Source organism: Salvelinus namaycush, chromosome 36 (assembly GCF_016432855.1).
Source record: "Salvelinus namaycush isolate Seneca chromosome 36, SaNama_1.0, whole genome shotgun sequence".
Lineage (NCBI taxonomy): Eukaryota > Metazoa > Chordata > Actinopteri > Salmoniformes > Salmonidae > Salvelinus > Salvelinus namaycush.
The window spans coordinates 5,700,080-5,725,212 of NC_052342.1; the positions used below are offsets into that span (position 1 = coordinate 5,700,080).

Consider the following 25,133-nt stretch of genomic DNA (forward strand, 5'->3'; position numbering starts at 1 on the left):
AAAGGTCAGGGGTCAAGTCGAAGGCATAGGTCGTGTCCCCCTGCGCAGACGTTGCATGCATCAACCAATGGTTGCGTGCCATGTCATCAACTGTGCCGTCGGGCACCAGATTGCTATAACATATGATGTGGTTAGCTGATACATAAAATACCTATCCAGACATTGTAAGATCTGGCATGCGCTAGCAACACGACCCTGCTCTTAGCTAACACCACCCACTGTTTAAAATAGTCCATGTTCTCAAAAACAGTAGGCGTCCTCAGAGAGAGCAGACCTTTAGCTATCAGCGTGGTTAACTATAACAGGAACACTCTGAAGGAGTACAAACACACACTCACACACGCCAAACACAGACATACTACACACACATCACTGTCTTTCTGGGCGTTTCAAATGAATTTGTATTCCAATGCAGCATAAAAAAATGGCTGCTAATGAAAGTTGCCCCAGGGGATGATAACTGGGCCCTCTGGAGATTAGGGCCCCTGATAAAACACACACAATGTGCGTACTATACACAAACTTGCACAAATACGCCAGGCTACACTCTTACGAGGGTTGTGCCGAGTAGTCGGTCAAAACAAGTATCGTAGCGGATATGGGCAATTTTCTGGATACAATTATGATCCAAGCATCTTTGTCATGTCAGTCAGTGACAGAGTTTCTAAACCATACGGTACTGCCGTTGAGTCAGTCATGTGAGCGGTCAAAATACCTCAACTGGCTAGTTTGCCTGTCTGTAAAGAAAACTGGTGGGCTGTACATTGATCCTGTTGCTCTGATTGGATAGAGTGAAGCTTTATTTTTCATAATTTCACCCGTTCACTTTTCCTCGCATGTTTTCAGTCTGATCATTTAGATTGCTACTGCCTGCTACTACAATAAATCACATGTCGAGGACGTTTGCTATCAAGCTGTCAATGTGCATTATATCTAACAAGTGTGGCAAGTGTAGGGAAAAATATGAAATGCTAATGTGCATTCTGAGTGAGTGACAGCAAACTGCCCACTGCAAGTTGAGGACACACAGACACAGGCACAATGCATTGGGGCAGGTAGCGTTCTCCTGGCATCCGCCAAACCTAGATTTATCCGTCAGACTGCCAGATGGTGAAGTGTGATTCATCACTCCCGAAAACGCATTTCCACTGATCCAGACTCCAATGGCGGCGAGCTTTACACCACTCCAGCTGACGCTTGGCATTGCACATGGGGATCTTGTGTGCGGCTGCTCGGCCATGGGAACCCATTTTATGAAGCTCCCGACGAACAGTTCTTGTGCTGACGTTAGTACCAGTGGCAGTTTGGAACTCGGGAGTGAGTGTTGCAACTGAGGACAGACGATTGTTACGCGCTGCGTGCTTCAGCACCAAGCGGTCCCATCCGTGAGCTTGTGTGGCCTACCACTTCACGGCTGAACCGTTGTTGCTCCTAGACGTTTCCACTTCACAATAACAGCACTTACAGCTCTAGCAGGGCATACATTTGACGAACTAAAATGTTAGAAAGGTAGCATCCTATGATGGTGCCACGTTGAAAGTCACTGAGCTCTTCAGTAAGGCCATTTTACTGCCAATGTTTGTCTATGGAGATTGCATGGCCGTGTGCTCGATTTTATATACCTGTCAGCAACTTGTGTGGCTGAAATAGCCCGAATCCACTAATTTGAAGGGGTGTCCACATACTTTTGTATATATAGTTTATTTTGCCAACATCTATTTAGGCATATTAAAACACTTCTGTTTATTCCAATCACAAGTATCATCCGATCCGACAATCAACTGTCAACTTACGGCTACGATTACGAAATACGAGTTTGGCCATGTCGGCACACCCCTAACTCTAACAGTACTCCTCTAAGTCACATCATGTCCTTTATCTCACAGGCATGCTATGAGTGTGGAGTGTAAGTTGAGTGTGATGTGAGGTGATAGGAGGAGACACTCCAGGGGAATTGGAATGTACTGGTCATTGCTCTGGAAATGAGTGGGATATTGAACACAACACAACTGCAGCTAGCACAGCGCAGTACATTATACGGTCCTGTAGGGAGGGATGGAAATCAATATCAATTATGGAAATACTAGGTCTCACAATAAAATGCAAGGCTCACAAACAAATAAATTGTACACTAAGAACTGCCTTTAGCAGTTTCGCATACCTTTAGCACAAATAGCGCTCTCTCTCTCCCTCCCTCCCTCTCACCCTCACCTCCCTCTCACCCTCCTATCATTAATTACATACTGGACACAATGAATTCTCACATTCTCCAAAGCAATTTATTTTGCCTGCTTTCACGTGCCTTTCACACACTATAATTGTTTTGAAGAAAATAGTGCTGAGTCAGAAAACATGGCGGGGGGGTCGATATCCCCCTTTCAGAATTATGTTTTTCCCTCTCACAGCTTCATCCTCTCTTACCCAGGTATAGATGTTCAGGGCTCTCTCGATTCTCTACCTCTCTCGCGCTCTCCCTTTCTCTCTTTCCAGGCAATGATTCTCTGCTGGTAGAAGAGTCACTATGGGTCGCTAAGAGTCGCTAGGTCATCTGAGTCACAACGTCCTCACAGGCAGCTCTGTCCAGTGGCAGATCGGTATGGGTACCGCTGTCTCACACCTGTGTCTGCTTCACATGACCCACTCTGTATGACACAGCTGCCTAGACGTTTCTGGCCTGGCACTCGGCTGGCTTTATTTTTGTATCCCATCCTTTGGTTGGCTTCGCTGTCGGTAACTCTGTCCACACCTCTTTGATGTGGCAAAGTCTTTGAGCATAGCAGGATTGGGCAGATTATTTTCCCCTGGGGGAAGGTGAGTTGAAATAACTGTTTCTTCTTTGGTGAGTACTTTCAATATGCTGTAAACTGTAAACACTGTAAACAAGTACACCACACTATTCCCCACCTCAGTGTAATGGAGTGGAGAATATTACTATAACAAACACAACAGCGTTAGTCATGGGGTTTACCCGGGGTGGGAAAAAGATACAAGAGCTATTTTTAAAGAGCTCCAGTACAAAGAAAATAAGCAAGAGACTGGAGACCCAAGGCAGGAGTGGCATGGAATTTCACACCTTCAATTCTTCTAACACACCTCAGAAATGTTATCCCTAAATTATGCCCCAAGTCTTACCAGTATTTGGGGTTCTGGCTCAGGCTCAGGATGTTGTTCAAAGCAGTAGTAGTCTGACTCTGGTAGAACATGGTCCATCTTGGGTTGACTCCCATTGGCTTTCAAACCCTTTTCAGCCTCACACACATTACACATTGCTGCGTTGCCCATGGCAACCGCTAGTCACAATCCCAGTGTCTGCGAAGCCAGGCGTCATCAAATGTAAACAAACCAACAAAAGCGGGTAAAGTTGCTCTAGTAATTCCACACAAAAAAAATACAGTCCTATATCTTTTTTTCCCCATCCACCCCTCCTCCACCCCTAAAGCGCTAACGGCTGGAGGCTACCATCCACAGGTGGGCTAAGACGCTACCTTTTGCCCAGCAAACCCACTCTGCCTGTCAGCCTCGCCAGCTTTCCTTGTCCCCCTCTAGGAGCACCATCTACAACTGCCGCTAAGCGCTAACACTGGCCCATTGCTGATTCCAGCTATATTTACACCCACCAGCCTAGATATGCATGGGAACGAGGGTGGTCCGACCGGCGGGAGGGTGGCGTGCCAAAACGGATGAGGGGGTGGGGGAGGTACAGTAGCCCCCTGGTTGCTCTGGAATGCCCTCTCATGGAGGTCAGAGGCAGGGTTACCCCTGGCGATGAGGGCTGTTATCACGCTGAGGGTGACCATGCCTTAGTGCGTGGTGCTGACTTAACCTGATGTCATGAAGGGGGGTGGGGAAAGGTTATAACTCTCAACTTCTCCAGTCGGAGAGCTAGTATGAACTTCAGCAGTCACACAATAGCTATTTAAATGTATTGTATTGTGAATCTTGTCCTCTGTGTGTCACAGTGAAGCCTACAGCACTGATTATTGATTGGGTGAAGCTGGGCGGAAAATTAAAGGCAGAGCCAGATCTTTTTATTGAATTGATCTCGCTCTCAGGGTTGAGGATTTGTAATTCATTCACCCCCAGATCCACCATAGTGATTTATCTCAGCTGAGAGAGGCCTAGCTAGGTGTTTGTCAGATCTTTTGTGAGCTTGTCTCATTTGAGATGCTACTCAGCTGCATTTCAAGATTTGTGTGTGTGTGTGTGTGTGTGTGTGTGTGTGTGTGTGTGTGTGTGTGTGTGTGTGTGTGTGTGTGTGTGTGTGTGTGTGTGTGTGTGTGTGTGTGTGTGTGCGTGATCCTGTATGTGTTCTGTAAATGTGAGGTAAATGTGCCCGTTCTCTCTGGTCTGAACATGTGACTTGGCATTGTGACGGTACTAACAATGCCCACCCTGTTTCAAAATGTCGGCCAAATATTTCTCATTCACTGGAATATGTTAGCCCATGCAGGGAGTAAACACACTTCATTGTAAAGAACCACACAACCATGGAAAACTATTCTCTAAGAATTAATGAATAAATTAACAAAAAAATGAAGCGATTTTAGACATTTTACTGCAGGGCAATTATCAGACTCAAAAGTCTGGAGGCATATTGTGTAAAAGTGTGAAGAGAGGGCAATTAAATCGTTTCAACCACTTCCAACTAACTGAGGAGAAGCATCCAACTGCAGAGAGCGTTAACGAGCCATACAAATGAGTTACTCAAACCAGAAGTACAGACTCCTTCAGAGCTTATTCGAAGTCTATTTCTGCAGAGTCACCCCCATCGTCTATAAAACATTTACATGATCGGACCATTAATATCCCTCTCTAAGCCTTCTCACACCACCTCACACACACACACAACCCTATCACACACACTTGACTATAGGTTAGACCCATCACAAATAATGTGGAGACGAGACCTTCCGCTAAAAAAGGCAAGTATAATCGAATAACAATGAATTATCCCTATTAACCTTATCCTCCAGGTAATTTACTAATGTCTCCTTCAATTGTGCTTTTAATGCTTGCATGCCTGCATTGTCTGCCAACAAACACATTCTCTTAGTTTGCCCAATGGGAAGCAATGTTATTATGGTGTATCAGAGATCCAGACCCCGCCCCTAAGCACATGCATCACAAGCGATAGCAACTAAACAACCCCTTCCCCCACTCCCCCACTAACCCAATCACTTCCTACCATGTTTAACCCCTCCCACTACTCAATATCAAACCCCCCACCCCCTAATTCCCAACCCATCCAATTCCACCACTGGTGCCTCCATCTAAAGGATATTTTGTTTCAATTTCCCTCAGTACTACAGCTGAGATGAATATGTAATCCTGTGGGCGGAGCAGACAACAACCAGCTTAAATCTGTGGTCAAATCAAATCAAACTTTATTTGTCACCTGCGCCAAATACAACATGTGTAGACCTTACTGTGAAATGCTTACTTACAAGCCCTTAACCAACAGTGCAGTTCAAAAAAGAGTTAAGAAAATATTTACTAAAGTAAAAAATAATAAAAAAGTAACACAATAAATAACAATAATGAGGCTAAATACAGGGAGGGTACCGGTACCGAGTCAGTGTGCGGGGGTACAGGTTAGTCGAGGTAATTTGTACATGTAGATAGGGGTGAAGTGACTATGCATAGATAATAAACAGTGAGTAAGTAGCAGCAGTGTAAAAAACAAATGGGGGGGTGTCAATGTAAATAATCAGGTGGCCATTTGATTAGTGATGTACTGGGCCGTACGCACTACCCTCTGTAGCACCTTACAGTCAAATGTCGAGCAGTTACCATACCAGGCGGTGATGCAACCTGTCAGGATGCTCTCGATGGTGCAGCTGTATAACTTTTTGAGGATCTGGGGACCTATGCCAAATCTTTTCAGTCTCCTGAGGGGGAAAAGGTGTTGTTGTGCCCTCTTCACGACTGACTTGGTGTGTTTGGACCATCGTTTGTTGGTGATGTGGACACCAAGGAACTTGAAACAATCAACCCGCTCCACTAAAGCCCCGTCGATGAGAATGGGGGCCTGTTCAACCCGCCGTTTCCTGTAGTCCACGATCAGCTCCTTTGTCTTGCTCACATTGAGGGAGAGGTTGTTGTCCTGGCACCACACTGCCAGGTCTCTGACCTCCTCCCTATAGGCTGTCTAATCGTTGTCGGTGATCAGGCCTACCACTATTGTGTCGTCAGCAAATGTAATGATGGTGTTGGAGTCGTGTTTGGCCATGCAGTCGTGGGTGAACAGGAAGTACAGGAGGGAAGTAAGCACACACCCCTGAGGGGCCCCAGTGTTGAGGATCAGCGTGGCGGATGTGTTGTTACCTACCCTCACCACCTGGGGGCGACCCGTCAGGAAGTTCAGGATCCAGTTGCGGAGGGAGGTGTTTAGTCCCAGGGTCCTTAACTTAGTGATGAGCTTTGAGGGCACTATAGTGTTGAACACTAAGCTGTAGTCAATGAATAGCATTCTCACATAGGTGTTCCTTTTGTCCAGGTGTGAAAGGGCAGTGTGGAGTGCAACAGAGATTGCATCATCTGTGGATCTGTTGGGGCGGTATGCAAATTGTAGTGGGTCTAGGGTTTCTGGGATAATGGTGTTAATGTGAGCCATGACCAGCCTTTCAAAGCAATTCATGGCTACAGACGTGAGTGCTATGGTCGGTAGTAATTTAGGAAGGTTACCTTAGTGTTCTTAGGCACAGGGACTATTGTGGTTTGCTTGAAACATGTTTGTATTACAGATTCAGACAGGGAGAGGTTGAAAATGTCAGTAAAGACACTTGCCAGTTGGTCAGCGCATGCTCAGAGTCCACGTCCTGGTAAGCCCGATGGCCTTGTGAATGTTGACCTGTTTAAAGTTCTTACTCACATTGGGTGCGGAGAGCATGATCACACAGCTGATGCTCTCATGCATGTTTCAGTGTTACTTGCCACGAAGAGAGCATAGAAGTAATTCAGCTCGTCTGGTAGGCTCGTGTCACTGGGCAGCTCTCGGCTGTGCTTCCCTTTTGTAGTCTGTAATAGTTTGACACTGGAGCCTGCCTACTCAACACTGGAGCCCCTCAGGGGTGCGTGCTCAGTCTCCTCCTGTACTTCCTGTTCACTCATGACTGCACGGCCAGGCACAACTCCAACACCATCATTACGTTTGCCGATGACACAATAGTGTTAGGCCTGATCACCGACAATGATGAGACAGCCTATAGGGAGGAGGTCAGAGACCTGGCCGTGTGGTGCCAGGACAACAACCTCTCCCTCAACGTGATCAAAACAAAGGAGATGATTGTGGACTACAGGAAAAGGAGGACTAAGCACGTCCCCATTCTCATCGACGGGGCTTTAGTGGAGCAGGTTGAGAGCTTCAAGTTCCTTGGTGTCCACATCACCAACAAACTATCATGGTCCAAGCACAAGAAGACAGTCGTGAAGAGGGCAAGACAAAACCTATTCCCCCTCAGGAGACTGAAAATATTTGGCATGGGTCCTCAGATCCTCAAAAGGTTCTACAGCTGCACCATCGAGAGCATCCTGACGGGTTGCATCACTGCCTGGTATGGCAACTGCTCGGCCTCCGACCGCAAGTCACTACATAGGGTAGTGCGTACGGCCCAGTACATCACTGGGGCCAAGCTTCCTGCCATCCAGGACCTCTATACCAGGTGGGTCAGAGGAAGGCCTTAAAAATTGTCAAAGACTTCAGCCACCCTAGTCATAGACTGTTCTCTCTGCTACCGCACAGAAAGCGGTACCGGAGACCCAAGTCTAGGTCCAAGAGGCTTCTAAACAGCTTCTACCCCCAAGCCATAAGACTTGAACATCTAATCAAATGGCTACACAGATTGGCTACCCCCCCCCTTTTACAATGCTGCTACTCTCTGTTATTATCTATGCATAGTCACTTTAATAACTATACCTACATGTACATATTACCTCCACTAACCGGTGCCCCTGCACACTGACTCTGTACCGTTACCCCCTTGTATATAGCCTCGCTATTGTTATTTTACTGCTGCTCTTTAATTATTTGTTACTTTTATTTATTTTGTGGGGGTATTTTTCTTAAAACTGCATTGTTGGTTAAGGGCTTGTAAGTAAGCATGTGACAAATAACATTTGATTTGATTTGACAAACAGAGAGGAGGAGAAAGCTTGTTAAAAAGTAGGGGCGTAGGACTCTGGGCTAGGGGTTGCACTCTGACCAAAAATCCCATCACCCAATTAGAGTCGCATTAGCAGATGGGTGGGTGTGGTCGGGGTGGGCTAGCTCGGGGAAAAGGGCCTCTTCCAGTTTAGCTAGAAGGGGATGGGCAAGATGAACGCAATTAGGATTCTCAATGGACAAGTTTGGCTACTGAGCAAACAGGTCAACACGCGCCAAACTGCTTGTCAAACGGGAGACGCTGCACAGTGTAGAGTAGTGCACTCGGATGCCCTGTGGAGGACACTGATGTAATATTCAACATGTTGTACGTGGTACGTTTCCACATGGCTGTGGATCAATAAGTACCACTTAGACACACTTGACATACAGTGCCAGTCAAAAGTTTGGACACCTACTCATTCAAGGGTTTGTCTTTATTTTACTATTTTCTACATTGTAGAATATTAGTGAAGACATCAAAACTATGAAATAACACATATGGAATCATGTGGTAACCAAAAAAAAGTGTTAAATCAAAATATATTTTAGATGATTCAAAGTAGCCACCCTATGCCTTGATGAAAGCTTTGCACATTCTTGGCATTCTCTCAACCAGCTTCACCTGGAATGCTTGGAGTGCCCATATATGCTGAGAACATGTTGGTTGCTCCTTCACTCTGCGGTCCAACTCATCCCAAACCATCTCAATTGGGTTGAGGTCGGGTGATTGTGGAGGCCAGGTCATCTGATGCAGCACGCCATCACTTTCTTTCTTGGTCAAATAGCCCTTACACAGCCTGGAGGTGTGTTGGGTCATTGTCCTGTTGAAAAATAAATGATAGTCCCACTAAGCGCAAACCAGATGTGATGGCGTATCACTCCAGAATGCTGTGGTAGCCATGCTGGTTAAGTGTGCCTTGAATTCTAAATAAATCACAGATAATGTCACCAGCAAAGCACCCCCACACCATCACCCCTCCTCCTCCATGCTTCACGGTGGAAACTACACATGCGCAGATCATCCGTCTGCCTACTCTGCATCTCACAAAGACACGACAGTTGGAACCAAAAATCTCAAATTTGGACTCATCAGACCAAGGGACAGATTTCCACCGGTCTGATGTCCATTGCTCGTGTTTCTTGGCCCCAGCAAGTCCCTGCTTCTTATGGGTGTCCTTTAGTAGTGGTTTCTTTGCAGCAATTCGACCTTGAAGACCTGATTCACACAGTCTCCTCTGAACAGCTGATGTTGAGATGTGTTTGTTACTTGAACTCTGTGAAGCATTTAATTGGGCTGCAATTTCTGAGGCTGGTAACTCTAATGAACTTATCCTCTGCAGCAGAGGTAAGTCTGGGTCTTCCTTTCCTGTTGCAGTCCTCATGAGAGCCAGTTTCATCATAGCGCTTGATGGTTTTTGCGACTGCACCTGAAGAAACTTTCATGACATTTTCCTGATTGACTGACCTTCATGTCTTAAAGTAATGATGGACTGTCATTTCGCTTTGCTTATTTGAGCTGTTCTTGCCATAATATGGACTTGGTATTTTACCAAATAGGGCTATCTTCTGTATACCAGCCCTACCTTGTCACAACACAACTGATTAGCTCAAACTCATTAAAGAAAGAAATTCCACAAATTAACTTTCAACAAGGCACACATGTTAATTGAAATGCATTCCAGATGACTATCTCATGAAGCTGGTTGAGAGAATGCCAAGAGTGGGCAAAGCTGTCATCAAGGCAAAGAGTGGCTACTTTGAAGAATCTCAAATATAAAATATATTTTGATTTGATTTAAACTTTTTTGGTTACTACATAATTCCATATGTGTTATTTCATAGTTTTGATGTCTTCACTATTATTCCACAACGTGGAAAATAGTAAAAATAAAGAAAAACCCTTGAATGAGTAGGGGTGTCCACACTTTTGTCTAGTACTATACATATTCACTTCCCTGCCCTGGGATCAAAAATCAAAAACAGGCTTCCCTACTTTATAGGGTAACGTAATTGCAAAAGACTATGAAAATCAAATGAATAACAGAAGTCGGTGGTCCATGTTGCCATGGAAACACAGGCATTCTTGTTGCTCAGTTGATGCGAGGACATTTTTCCTCTAAAACCATAAAACCATAGATACACTATTGGAAATGCTCAAATGACATATGTGTTGCTGACACAAAGATTGACAACAGACCTACAGTGTTGCCTGGAGTGATCTAGTCTAGTACAGTATAGGGTTTAACGTCTTGTACTGCCGTAACCATGGTGGCCAGATCGTAGCCATTCTGAATGGCCAGAGGCTGGGCCAGATGTTGGGGATTTAGGGTCGATTTGGTTCAGCGGCTCAACCAACCCATCCCCCTTCACCGAGAACCCTTTCAACTATCCAAACTCCCGCTGTGCGACAGCCTGGCTACACTAGACTTGACCAGCCCAGACGTTCATCTACGGTCACTCATCTGGCTTTGACCATAGCTTCACCATCAGTTGACCGCCAAAACACTCATGCAAAACAACAATACAGAAAGAGGGAGAATTGGCCCAGAGAAGAGTAGTAGCCAATATGGCTGGCCGATGCTAATGTCCAATAGCCAGTCTGTCTACATCACACAAGACGATCTTTAAACAAGCCTATCTAATGTATGCATTCCCTTTAATCTCTATGGATTATGGCGACAGAGCCGCACCAGATGAGCCATTCGCCCTTTATTTGTCACAGTTCCCTCGTATCGGTTCAAAAGGCTTTGACATTACAAAACAAAATTATTTTCCAATCGTTTCGTTCTGAACAGAACCATCATTTTTTTGTTCCGTTCCACTGTTCCGACCAGCAAAATAAAGTTCTGAACCGGTTTGAAGCCACAAACAAGTACAGGTTTATATCGTTCCTTTCTGTTCCTTTTTCAAACCTCTGAAACAGCTTTCAGATTGGGGCAGCAGCGTAGCCTAGTGGTTAGAGCGTTGGACTAGTAACCGAATTGTTGCAAGATTGAATCCCCAAGGTACAAAATCTGTCGTTCTGCCTCTGAACAAGGCAGTTAACCCACTGTTCCTAGGCCATCATTGAAAATAAGAATTTGCTCTTAACTGACTTGCCTAGTTAAATAAAGGTAAAATAAAAAAAATAAAGATTAGCTCGACATTAAATTACTTCTCCAATCAGTGCGGATAGAGCAGGCAAGCTATAGTTGTTTTAGCCTAGGCATCGACGTTATCGGCTGCCTAGGCTATAGTTGTTTACATGCGCGATGGACAACCAAGTTTGGGGCACGAGGCGTGAAATTTTGTGGGTGGTGAGAGAGCGCATGAGGGTAGAGGAGAAGGCTTGAGCATCTTGTTATGACATGAATTATCTGAATTAGACCCACGGAATTATACATACGGAGGAGTGGCTTCTATGGAGGAACTTTGAATGTCTTTGAACTTCAGAGAGTTGGACCAGAGCTGTGTAGCTAGCTAGCAAACATGCGTGTGTGTGCAGAGCAGCACCAGAATGAAGAACACTTACATTTTTGTAGTTAATAAATCCAATGTGAAACGTGATAACTATATTATCCATAACTAGCACTGAAAAAGTGAATCCATTCTTCTCGAATTAAAAATCTTTCCCTAATTTCCGAATCACACTTGTAACGTCAGTAGGGTACAGAAGTCTAAGATTCGGAGCTAGAGGTGCACGTTGCCTACACTCGCACACACAGGAAAAGATTTTCAGCTGGAAAGTAGACACTGGAATATGTTTCTGAGTGACAGAGTGAGAGCTTTGGCATTGGTGCCTTTTTGCACTTTTTTGTGAAGAAAAGAAAATGCCCTGAACATAAAATAACATTATTAACCGGTTCCCATGCTTTTAAAATAACGGTTCTGTTCCGGAACAGTATAGATCACTTTTGTTCCCGTTTCTGATTCTGTTCCTCGAAAAAGTCGTTATTTTCCGGTTTTCAGTTCTGTTTCCTGAACCGGTTTCAACCCCTGGTACAAAGAGAGAAAGAACTGGAGGAACAATTTTAACTCTCAGAGGACAGACAAAAGTAACACCAGGATATGACTAACACAGCGATGAGGCAGAAAGCTACATTTGTGAAAATGGGATACCTCAGAGAGATTTCAGAAACTGGCATAATTCAAGTGTGCCTCCCCCTCTATCTCTCTGTTCATCTCTCTGTATCACATTCACCACAGTACTCCTGGAACCTCTCATGTAAAATGGATAATCCAGCAGTACTACATCCACCCCCAAAAGTAAAAAGATAGAAGGGAGAGAGAGGAGACAGACGGAGAGAGTTTGAAAGGCCACAGGCTCTCTGTGAGGTTGTCCTTCAGCTGCTCCAACTGTGAATAATTCTTCCAGAAATAAACTGGGGCAGCGAAGTCTGTACAGCCAGGGTCAACGGGAAAGGAGATGGGCAAAGGAAACTGATTCAGGCTAACCCTGATATGCATTAAAATGTGCTGAACCCAACACCTCAAATACCTAATTCAGTCCAATTTTCCAGACAAGAAAATGTGAAACCCAATCACTCATCATAAAATCATCAATGAGGAATAGTACCTAAACACTGAGGAAAAATCACTTACCTTTCTCATGGTCCCAAAAGCCACGAACCCTGAATCAACCGGCAGCCATGAAGTCTGCATCTCCTTCACCTGAACACACCTCAATTCCCGAATCCCCCCACAAGAGCTACCCTTCCTTCCGACCCAAGGTCTCTGAAGCTAAACACAGTGTGCAGTCCAACCGTGTGATGATATCCCTTGTGTGTGGACCAATAGTATTGACAGGGACCCAGTGTTTGTCCCAAAAACAGCCCTAGGACCTGGACTGGGACCAGCAAGGGAATAATTAAACAGACACTAAAGCAATTGGTGACTTTAATTGGCGAGACTCTAATCTCAGCTGATATCTCGGGCACACAGGTTATCACGACACTTTACCAACCCGAACACACTGGAAACTGGAGAGGCACTAGTACAGACTACAGGGTGTGTTGAGATGCTGAACCTAGCTGGAAATAACTGTCCGGACGCCCACATAACAGTAACCTACTGTAGATCTTCACAAACCGTCAGGGGGAACCAAGTGGAGACTTTGTTGTAAAGTACCGATGTTCTTGCACAGATGGATGGTATGGATAAACGCTTGTAGAAACATAAATATTCAGTGATTCTAAATGGACAGAGATACACCGATGACCCGATGCTGCTGGTTGGGAGAAGCAACAGGCACCGATATCACACATTTCAGAGCTAGCTCACTCTACCTGTGGCTCGAAACCTACAGGACTCTGACAGTAAAATTCCAATTAACAACCCACTCACATTTCTCTCACGGCTCTCTCACCATCACATTTAATTATTGATAGGCTCTCTTTCTCTCCACAATGCTGACGGAAAGTAGACTGCCTTGAACAGAAACAGGGAAGGACTTCCCAGGCGAATTGGGAAGCCCAAAGTACTGACACACTTTTGAGTTGTGCCCTTCTAACATCCAGAGAAACCGCATTTGGTTATGTATGTAGCTCATGTGACCAATGGAATGAGATGAACCAATTTGCCCAAGACTCACATCTGGCAAAGGGATTTGTAATGGTGGTTTAGTTGGAACTGACACTAAATGGGGAGGGTGTACTGGAGGAATATTTGGTAGTTAAGCTCTTTTGGAAGATCTTTACACTCAACTAAATGAGCTAGAATGTAACGAGGCGTGCAAAATGCTGGCGAGTGTTGCATTATTGCCATTTAAAATGAATGAATGTCCACTCTGTCGAAGACTCAAGTTCAGATTCAGATGATGATTTCAAAAAGGCAATACATTCATCTTTGCCGTCTTCGTCTGTGACATCCCTACATGATTCCCTTTGGGTTACCATGGTTATTTGACTGGCCCTGAGCTACCGTTTTACATAGTACCATGGCAATGAGATTAGACTGTAATCCTGGATTTCTCCAATCCCAGTTTAGTGCCAAACAGGGGATACAGTACAGCCATAAACTAGTCTCCTCAGCGATAATACCCCATCTAGACAGAAAACTGACTGTAAAAAGGAAACGTCAGATTACTACGACTGCTAGATAGGGCATCAATTCTAGATTTGTATCATTTGTTTTTCGTACAATTTGACAATGATGCCAAATGCACAGTGATGACAATACAGATAACTATTACTGTATTTAAACCTCACCAAATACACATGAATCATTTTATTTAGGCTGTCAAACAAGTTCAAAACAAATGTAACAGTACAGTCCACTAGTTCAGACAGATAGCAGATGTTCAGCATACTTATAGCAAGCATACTGTACAACACTTGCAATGCAGGCCGGGACACTTTGTACTACATACGGTAGATCCACACGCACTAATCTACAGGAGCTGAATTGGAGGAGGGAGGAGAGGGCAGGATGGTGAGAGGGAGAGAGTAGAGAGAGAGTGTGGTCTAGATCATTCTGCATAAACAATTTGCCCTAAATTGTTTCAGAAAGGAATCTAGCTGCAGAGAAGCAGATCAAATGGATTAGTTACTCTGTGCTAAATATTGTAATGGAAGTGCAACATGTAGGTGCATCTCTGAACCAATCAGAAATGAAAGTTGCTGTTAGGGGGTTTGTGTGTGTGTGGGGGGGGGGTTAATTCATGTGTAAGAGTATGTGCATGTATATGCAAGCGTTTTTGTGTATGTGGGTATTGTATAAGGGCGATTCCTTGGGAAAGTCTACCTGAGCATGCACAAATAAAGTTAGTAATTTACAATGAAACCATGTTCATAGCTTGTTATTCCACTCACAGCTGTTCCCCAGTGTTAGTTAGGAAGATAAGATGCTATTGAAGCGATACAGACCAGCTTGGAGTATCATGATGATTGTTTGCATGTTCTACAGTCTTGTAAATACAGCGAGTATACAAAACATGACATAGACTGACCAGGTGAATCCAGGTGGAAGCTATGATCACTTATTGATGTCACTTGTTAAATCCACTTCAATCAGTGTTGATGAAGCGGAGGAGACGGGTTAAAGAAGGATGTTTAAGCCTTGAGATAATTGACACATGGATTGTGTGTGTGTGCCATTTAGAGGGTGAATGGACAAGACAAAAGATTTAAGTGCCTTTGAACGGGGTATGGTAGTAAGTGCCAGGTGCACCGGTTTGTGTCAAAAACTGCAACGCTGCTGGGTGATTCACACTCAACAGTTTCCCGTGTGTACAGTACCAAGAACGGTCCACCACACAAAATACATCCAGCCAACTTGACAGAACTGTGGGAATCATTGGAGTCAACATGGGCCGGCATCCCTGTGGGGGAATGCTTTCGACAACTTTTAGAGTCCATGCCCCAACGAATTGAGGCTGTTGTGAGGGCAAAGGGCAAAGGGGGAGGGGGATGCTATGACATACTATGTTGTTTAATCTAAAGGCCATAACAAAAACAATACAACAACTACAACAACAAGAAGAAGGAAGCAGATTGGAGTAGTCAGCTTAAGGACTTCAAAGTTCATGCTTATTGAAGGTGCTTGCAAAAGAACACAGTTATGTGTTTTTGTTACCAGTGTAATGTTTGACTTGCAATAGTCTAACCCCAGTTCTCCTGTTGTATGAGTCTAGGGGGAGTTCTTCATTTGTTATGTCAAGGAAGACGTTACGAGATGTCTCCGAGCCAATAGAGGGCGCTGCTGTGTATGTGTATCTCAGTGTGGTACTCTATTGTACCAGTGAGCCAAGTTAGGAAGGACTTACTGTGCACTGAGTGGAGCTGTACGCATGCTACCCAATGATACTGAAGTAAAGACATTCTTATGAACATTACCGAGCTCTTGTATTGAACAATCGGTACATAAAACAGTAACATCCATGGCGTTGTTTTAGGAAAAGCTTTTGTCAAACATGCACCTTACATCGGATCATCATGAAATGTTCTCTGTAAAGCAAACGTTCATCAAGGTTGATATGGGCTATAGTTGGTTTCTCTCCTTTCGTTGTCAGTATCCTTTTTCAGCGTAATGATATCCGTAACATCCATAACGGAGGGTGTAACATCCTAACGGAGGGTGTAACATCCATAACGGAGGGTGTAACATCCATAATGGAGGGTGTAACATCATAACGGAGGGTGTAACATCCATAACGGAGGGTGTAACATCATAACGGAGGGTGTAACATCATAACGGAGGGTGTAACATCCTAACGGAGGGTGTAACATCCATAACGGAGGGTGTAACATCCATAACGGAGGGTGTAACATCATAACGGAGGGTGTAACATCGTAACGGAGGGTGTAACATCGTACCGGAGGGTGTAACATCATAACGGAAGGTGTAACATCATAACGGAGGGTGTAACATCCATAACGGAGGGTGTAACATCATAACGGAGGGTGTAACATCCTAACGGAGGGTGTAACATCCTAACGGAGGGTGTAACATCATAACGGAGGGTATAACATCATAACGGAGGGTGTAACATCATAACGGAGGGTGTAACATCATAACGGAGGGTGTAACATCATAACGGAGGGTGTAACATCATAACGGAGGGTGTAACATCATAACGGAGGGTGTAACATCATAACGGAGGGTGTAACATCATAACGGAGGGTGTAACATCATAACGGAGGGTGTAACATCATAACGGAGGGTGTAACATCATAACGGAGGGTGTAACATCCATAACGGAGGGTGTAACATCATAACGGAGGGTGTAACATCATAACGGAGGGTGTAACATCCATAACGGAGGGTGTAACATCATAACGGAGGGTGTAACATCCTAACGGAGGGCGTAGCATCATAACGGAGGGCGTAACATCATAACGGAGGGCGTAACATCATAACGGAGGGCGTAGCATCATAACGGAGGGCGTAACATCCATAACGGAGGGTGTAACATCATAACGGAGGGTGTAACATCCTAACGGAGGGTGTAACATCATAACGGAGGGTGTAACATCGTAACGGAGGGTGTAACATCATAACGGAGGGGGTGTAACATCGTAACGGAGGGTGTAACATCGTAACGGAGGGGGTGTAACATCGTAACGGAGGGTGTAACACCGTAACGGAGGGTGTAACACCGTAACGGAGGGCGTAACATCCATAACGGAGGGTGTAACATCATAACGGAGGACGGAGGGTGTAACATCGTAACGGAGGGTGTAACATCGTAACGGAGGGTGTAACATCGTAACGGAGGGTGTAACATCGTAACGGCGGGCGTAGCATCATAACGGAGGGCGTAACATCGTAACGGAGGGTGTAACATCATAACGGAGGGTGTAACATCCTAACGGAGGGCGTAACATCCATAACGGAGGGTGTAACATCATAACGGAGGGTGTAACATCATAACGGAGGGTGTAACATCCATAACGGAGGGTGTAACATCCTAAAGGAGGGTGTAACATCATAACGGAGGGTGTAACATCATAACGGAGGGTGTAACATCCATAACGGAGGGTGTAACATCATAACGGAGGGTGTAACATCCTAAAGGAGGGTGTAACATCCATAACGGAGGGTGTAACATCATAACGGAGGGTGTAACATCCTAAAGGAGGGTGTAACATCCATAACGGAGGGTGTAACATCCTAAAGGAGGGTGTAACATCCATAACGGAGGGTGTAACATCCTAAAGGAGGGTGTAACATCCATAATGGAGGGTGTAACATCATAACGGAGGGTGTAACATCATAACGGAGGGGAAATGACAGTCTTATCAAAATGATTGTTTTTGTGTTCAGCCATACCTTTTCTTCAAAATGGCTATCCATGTTTTGACCTACGACTCACAGACTTTTGCTAATATGTTTAGTCTCCCCAAAAAGCTTGTCCATTTTATGTAACATCCATAATGCTTCTTATTAGCTTTTCTCTCCAACATGCCAATATTAAGAAGTCCACTTGTTTGGGTAAACAATCCCCCCCCCCCCCCCCCCCCAAGGGGTACAATAGACACACACATCAAAAGTCACATTGACATTTTCTTTGTCCATTCGGTGAGACATTAAAGTTGTTGTTTTGTATCCAAACGTAATGTCCATAACGCTGGAATCCCCCTTCAGTGAGTATTCCTCTTCACAGAAACTATAGGTCAGTACTACCACCCTCATGACCACCAGCAAATAGAGACAGGAGGAATAATGGAGCAGGATAATGTACTGTGGTAGACAACAGGTGTATCTCTCCTGTGACTCACACACACCCACATGCAGGCAGGTCAACACCTGCCTGGTATCCAGCTTAACTACCACCCTCTGAATTATATGATATATTCTCTCGCTCTATCAGCTCTGGCCATTTCAGCCAACCTCTGTCGAGCCTTTGTCTTGTACAAGCCTACATATCACACCTCTTCCTTCAGCGATAACCTACACTTCTGTACGTGGGTGTGCTAAAATACACATTCCTGTATGTAATAAACGCACTACCTAGCACAGCAACATACATGTACTGGAATTGGCAGTAGTACTCAGCCACTCCAGCACATCGCCGTACAGAGATCAGCGCCGAGAAGCACTATGCAGAATATAACGGACATAAAAGACCATCGAACAGACGAAGCGGAGAGATTAGTATTGAACTGCCCAGGGGTCCAAGCGGCAGATTACACAAGTTACACTACATGTCTATCCTTATGATACGCGCACGTATGCGTGCGCGGCGCGCACGTATGCGTGCGCGGCGCACACTTCCGACTACTTTAGACGAAACCGTACTACTGTACTTTACGTGGGGACAGTTGATGCAGTCATCAATCTATCCATTTCACTTCGCAACTCTAAGCAGCTCCATACCTCGGCTGGGTTATATTTGCCAGGGCGGAGAGCGAAGCATAAGAATACAGCGTGTGATTAGGGTAGCATGAGAAAATCTTCAGTGAAAGAGGCGTCAAGGTAACGTCTGTCTGAGGAAAAGCTATTCAGAACACAGATATCGATTTTCTGACTCTGACAATATAAGCAGCGTTTTTGGATTCCACCAAGTAAAACTCCGCAGTGCAGGGAGCCCGCATTTTCTCAATGTTGGTGAGAACTGACTGAGGAACTCTGTAACCTGTGCCAATATCATGATTATTAAGTAATATACTGCAGGTAATATGGATAGACGGTGTGTGTGTGTGTATGTGCCAGTGTGTGTGCCAGTGTGTGTGCCAGTCTGCATGCCCCAGTATGCATGCGCACGGATGTGTGTGTGTGTGTGTGTGTGTGTGTGTGTCTCTATGTGTGTGTGTAATAAGTCGGTTCTTGTGCGTGACTTTATCGACTGTATGTTGCAGCAATTATTCATCAGCACAGCTTTCACCAAGGACATCTCCCCATCATCCTCCATATCTCCACATCCAGGTGAAAATCCTGGTCCCTCTACCCCAACACGGGTGCCTTTCCCTGGGTTAAGCACAGCGGTGGTATCCCCCGCCCCCCCGCCTGGTTCTTTGGGATCCGGCCACAAAACGTGTATGGGTCCCACAATCCAGAAACATAAACATGTGTGTGTAACACAGAGAGAAATAGGTCACATAGACCCGGAGAAAGGAAGCGGACTTCCTCCCTACTTAGATGAAAGGGTTAATTCCTTTTCACATTATACGCGTATGAGTGGAGGCAGCCTTATTGCAGACGTAGAGGGAAGAGAGCGAGTGAGGGGTATTATACTGGGGTGAGCAGTTTCACTGTAGCCTCACTTGTCCTGTGGGTTATTGCTCCACAGTGAGATGGTGCATAGGTGCTGCTCTGCCACGCCATCATACTAACCACAGTACGCAGACGCAGCGATACAAAGTTGAATGAATGAAATGACAGCCATGGCTCTCAAAATGACAACATCTGTTCTTTGTGCTATTTGGTAACACAGACGAGGACGAAGAGAATCTCTATTAGGGTATTATACTGAGAGGAGAACGTCTGCTTAGAGGCTAGTGATGCACGAAGTCAGTCATTTCCCTGACGGACACGAGTTTATGTAGGGAGAGGGAGAGAAGGAGGGAAAGGAGGAGGGAGAGAGAGAGAGAGAGAGAGAGAGGGAGAGGGGATATAGGGAGAGAGAGAGAGAGAGAGAGAGAGAGAGAGAGAGAGAGAGAGAGAGAGAGGATATAGGGAGAGAGAGAGAGAGAGAGAGGGAGAGGGGATATAGGGAGAGAGAGAGAATGAGAAAGAGAGAGAGCGAGAGAGAGCGAGAGAGAGAGAGAGAGAGAGAGAGAGAGAGAGAGAGAGAGAGAGAGAGAGAGAGGGGATATAGGGAGAGAGAGTTGACCAGTGTCCGCAGTGCAGGGAGACACCTGCTGCCTACTGCTCTCCTGTTGCTCCTCTCCTCTGCTCCTCCTCTCCATCGCCACTCTGACACGGCACAGCCACAGGAACATTGATCGGTATTTACCCTGTGTCTCTTCTCCATACTGTACTGCATAATGTGGTAGGCCACTGTCGGACGTAACGGCTCTACTGTAGTCAGTAAAAAAATCCTGGTTACTACAGTACAGAGCCTGGTCAACAATGAACTCATAATGTAATGGTGGACTACTCAAAGTAGTAGATTTGATTTAATAGTGACATTCACATCACATTCACCTCTCATGGTCACCATAAATGTCACACCCTGGCCTTTGTTATATTGATTTTCTTTATTAGTTTAGTTAGGTCAGGGTGTGACATGGGGGATGTTTGTGTGTTTTGTCTAGTTTAGGGTGTGTGTATTGTTTAGGGGGTTTTGTAGAGTGTATGGGGTTGTGTTAAGTGTAGAGGTTTAGGAAAGTCTATGGTTGCCTGGGTTGGTTCTCAATCAGAGACAGCTGTTTATTGTTGTCTCTGATTGGGAGCCATATTTAAGGCAGCCATAGGCTTTAGGTGATGGTGGGTAATTGTCTATGTTCTATGTTGCATGTGTGCACTTAGTTCGTTTTAGCTTCACGTTTGTTTTTTGTTTGTTTAGTAAGTGTTTGTTTTTCTTCATTAAAAGAAGATGTATTTTTTCCACGCTGCGCCTTGGTCCACTCATTCGTCTCATAACGATCGTGACAATAAATATATAATAAATGATTAAAATACAGTATGTGCAATTTAGCAGACACTTCTATCCAAAGTGACTTATTTAATGCGTGTTTATATTTTGGGCATGGGTGGCCCTGGTGGGGATCGAACCCAAGACCATTGGCATTGTAAGCGCCATTCTCCCACGACTGAGACACATAGGACCACTAGTGAATGGGATGTTCCCCAAAGGTGGGGGAGGAGGAGCGAGGGGGATAACTGAGCTGCCAGTGATCATATCTCCATCCAAGAAGGAGAATTATACCGCACGCAAGCTATCTCGTCGCTTTGCCGTCCTGCCACTGAACACAAATGCACAACAGCAGCCGCGGTTAATCCGCAAACTATCAAAGGCACCGGGGCAACTGTGGAGCAATCTGGGTCTGGATGGGGTCGTACGGGCGAATGACTGGGCGCAGGAAGAGCCTCTGCCTGGCTACGGCTCGCTTGGAGACGACCAAAAGGCACCTAAAGACTCTCAGACCATGAGAAACGATATTCTCTGGTCTGATGAAACCAAAATGGAACACTTGGCCTGAATGCCAAGCGTCACGTCTGGAGAAAACCTGGCACCATCCCAGCCAGAGCTCGGACTTGAACCCGGTCGAATATCTCTGGTTGACCAAAGTCCCTTCTCCCCCGATTGCTCAGTTTGGCCGGGCGGCCAGCTCTAAGAAGAGTCTTGGTGACCTTATCTAGACAGGTGTGTACCTTTCCAAATCATGACCAATCAACTGAATGTACCACAGGTGGACTCCAATCAAGTTGTAGGAACATCTCAAGGATGATCAATGGAAACAGGATGCACCTGAGCTCAATTTAGAGTCTCAAAGGGGAAAGGGTCTGAATACTTACGTACGGTAAATAAGGTATTTCTGTTTGACATTTTTTATACATTCCCTAAAATTTCTAAAAACCTGTTTTCGCTTTGTCATTATGGGGTATTGTGTGTAGATTGCTGAGGAACATGTTCTTATTTAATCCATTTTAGAATAAGGCTCGAACGTAACAAAAGGGGTTGTGAATACTTTTCGAAGGCACTGTATGTCGCTGGTACTACAGCGTTACAGCGGTTTGAGCGTGTCTCCCGGGGTTTTACGTTACATAACCATGCCATAGAGGGACATTACGGTGGAGATTACAGATGAGGAGGAATGTCATGTCTCCCCCAGCAGACAATTTGAACCGCTCCAAATACAGACACGTTCCAATGTCCATACTAGCACACTACTTATGAATGAATGCCCACAATGCATTGCTTCATATTAAGTGGTAAAGTAGTGTGGATTTCGCCTCTAACTGGTCCGAAACTGATACGAGGTAAATGGTTTTGATTGCATTGCTTGCTAGAGATAAAGACTTGAATCTGGGCAAGTGGGTGGACGCTTGCTTCAAACACTTGCCGATCATGACCCAAACCCCCAAATTGAATTTATGACACGTTTTTAGGACCCTCGTGTTCACCACATCGGCCATTAGAGCTAGAGTCCTCCTCTACGAGAGAGCAGACCAATAATCCCACTCATAATCTCCTCTGACTGCAGTCAATAACAACAGTAGCCTACAGAGGCGGAGAGTCAAATACACAAGAACAACACAGATAAAATCGCCCCAACAGGCAGGTAAAAGAGTCAAACCTCACTAAAAACGAACAACAGTATTTAGTATATAGAACACAGTAGCCTCAGGGTTAGTTTTGCCATGTAGGGTGTGTTATCTGAGTCAGACTAGTCTATTCTGGATGGTTAGCCTATCAATGAATGTTGCTGCTTCTTCTATTCGGTTGGCACTATCAATTGGACAGACGGAAAAACAGCCACACACACACTCCGAAAATATACACGGCACAAAATATGGACTGAGTAATGCTTCAATGAACACACAAATGTCACACCATGGCAGTGGCCAAGGTAGTACAGGCTCAAAATAAGTCATGAATTGCAATGTGAGCAAGTGATATTTTCCAATTCTGCTGCATCAATCTCCTAAGAAACAGCCAAGACATTCATCTGTCTATGGACACTGTGTGCTTGGGAAGAAACTGAAAAATAGCAAGCACACAAACAAAACACACACACACACACACACACACACACACACACACACACACACACACACACACACACACACACACACACACACACACACACACACACACACACACACACACACACACACACACACACACACTCAATCTATACCTGGACCCAGGGGTGTCACTCTACGCACGGCACATCCCAGTCAATACGGTAAGCACACCATGTACCCGGCACACATTAGTCCCCATCCCGCCCTATCCTCCTCCCTCCACACACACCTGCACGTCTGCCCCTCCCTTAGAGAACAGAGATGTATATTGGTGATCGTGAACACACCTCACTTTGATTGGTCAACACACATTGAACATAGCCTGGTCCCAGATCTGTTTGAGCTTTTGCCTACTCCATTGTCAAGCCTGACCTGACCCTTCCATAAGGAGTTAGCAAGAGTGGAGAAACAGACTGGCACCCAGGCAGGATTGATCATGGACCACCTCAACATACAGAACCAGTGCAATATAGTACACAAACTGTGCAACTACTATCAGGGGAAGTACATGAAATACAGTCAAATGAGACAGCTTGGGGAATAGGGTCGAAAGGTACTGCGCACTCACTGACACTGCACCAGGAGACTGCAGCACAGGCACACTGAGATAGGGACTGGTGTCAAAGGAGGATGCCCAGGGAGGATGCCTGTCCATAGGCAGAGATGGACACCTTTCCGGGCACGGATGTGGAGAGGGTGACACCCCTGGAGTCAGGTTGGAGCAAGGGGGACATTGTGACAGGGGAGTGATAGATGAATGATGAGAAGGTGACATGATGATGACGACAGAGAATGAGGAATGGTGACAGAAACCGGATGACGTCAGAAGACTCAAATGTGTTATTGGAGTGGGGATGGTAAGGTAGTGATGGTTAGGGTGGATTCAAGTGGCAAATGTTGATGGTCCGTGGTGCTATTGGTTGGAAAAGAGACCAGGCTAGTAGCAAGGGTTGTGGCAGAGAGAGAACGAGAGAGATATTCCTCATTCCTTGATTGTGGCCACGGTGGGTGAGATGACCAGGTAAGCAGAGGAGGTGATGGTCTAGGCGGTGGTGGGTCTAAAAAGAGACATAGCAGAGAGATGGCAACGGAAGGATGGCTCCTCACACCTGGGCGGACTTGGTCATAGCTTGGTTTTGGATATGGAAGTTGGATGGAATGGCGGAAGGTAGGTATTCGTCCTCATACCTGGATGATGATGGCAGGATGAGCAGGTACACGAATACGCGACAGGTAATGATCGGGAGGTGTTGATATGAGGATGGGCAGATGAAGGCGAAGCATGATGGGTATCGTACTGTCTATCCCTCGTACCTTGCGTTTGCGCTCTGCCCGTTCCCGGGAGCGAATCCTCCTCTGGCGGGCTTTCTCCAGAGCCTTCAGGTCAGGACCCTGCTGCTCCACCAGCTCCACCCTGGCCTTCTTAATGTGGGCTGCAGCGTGTGCCATGTCAGCCCGCTACCTCCTACTTCCAGAAAAACCCGACACCAAATCACCTTTTAAAAACACCCCCCCCAGAGTCCCAAAGATATGAACGCCAGCAAAGGGTTGAAAATAATTTGATTCAGTAGATTCCCAGCGGGCGACTTTCCGTCAAAGGGCAGGCAGACGCTCAAGCTGAGTCGTCCGCCACCACGACTCTGCAGGATAGCAAAGGAGGAGGACGGAAATAAGAGAGAAACAGAGAGAGAGAGGTGTAGCCACTAGTCCTCTATGCCTCCAGCCGCCACCACCACATATGAACTGGTCTAGCCCTGCATGCAGCGCCCCACTCCCTGGAACACCGCATCTGACGTTTGGAGTGTGGATGTGTGGGTAGAGAGAGCGAGAGAGAGAGACTGAGATCCTCCCCTCCCACTGTAATTGCGGAGCTGTCAGC

The 25,133-nt window shown here is 45.6% G+C and overlaps 1 protein-coding gene across 1 annotated transcript in view; it reads right to left on the reverse strand.

Annotated features, from left to right (window-relative positions):
• The window catches only part of LOC120030209 (ankyrin-2-like), a 119,889-nt gene extending 95,186 nt beyond the window's left edge, over positions 1-24,703 (reverse strand). Inside the window, exon 1 of the mRNA XM_038975560.1 lies at positions 24,443-24,703. Within this exon, the coding sequence (XP_038831488.1) occupies positions 24,443-24,703 (261 nt within the window). The remainder of the gene's footprint in view (positions 1-24,442) is intronic.
• Positions 24,704-25,133: the final 430 nt, after the last annotated feature.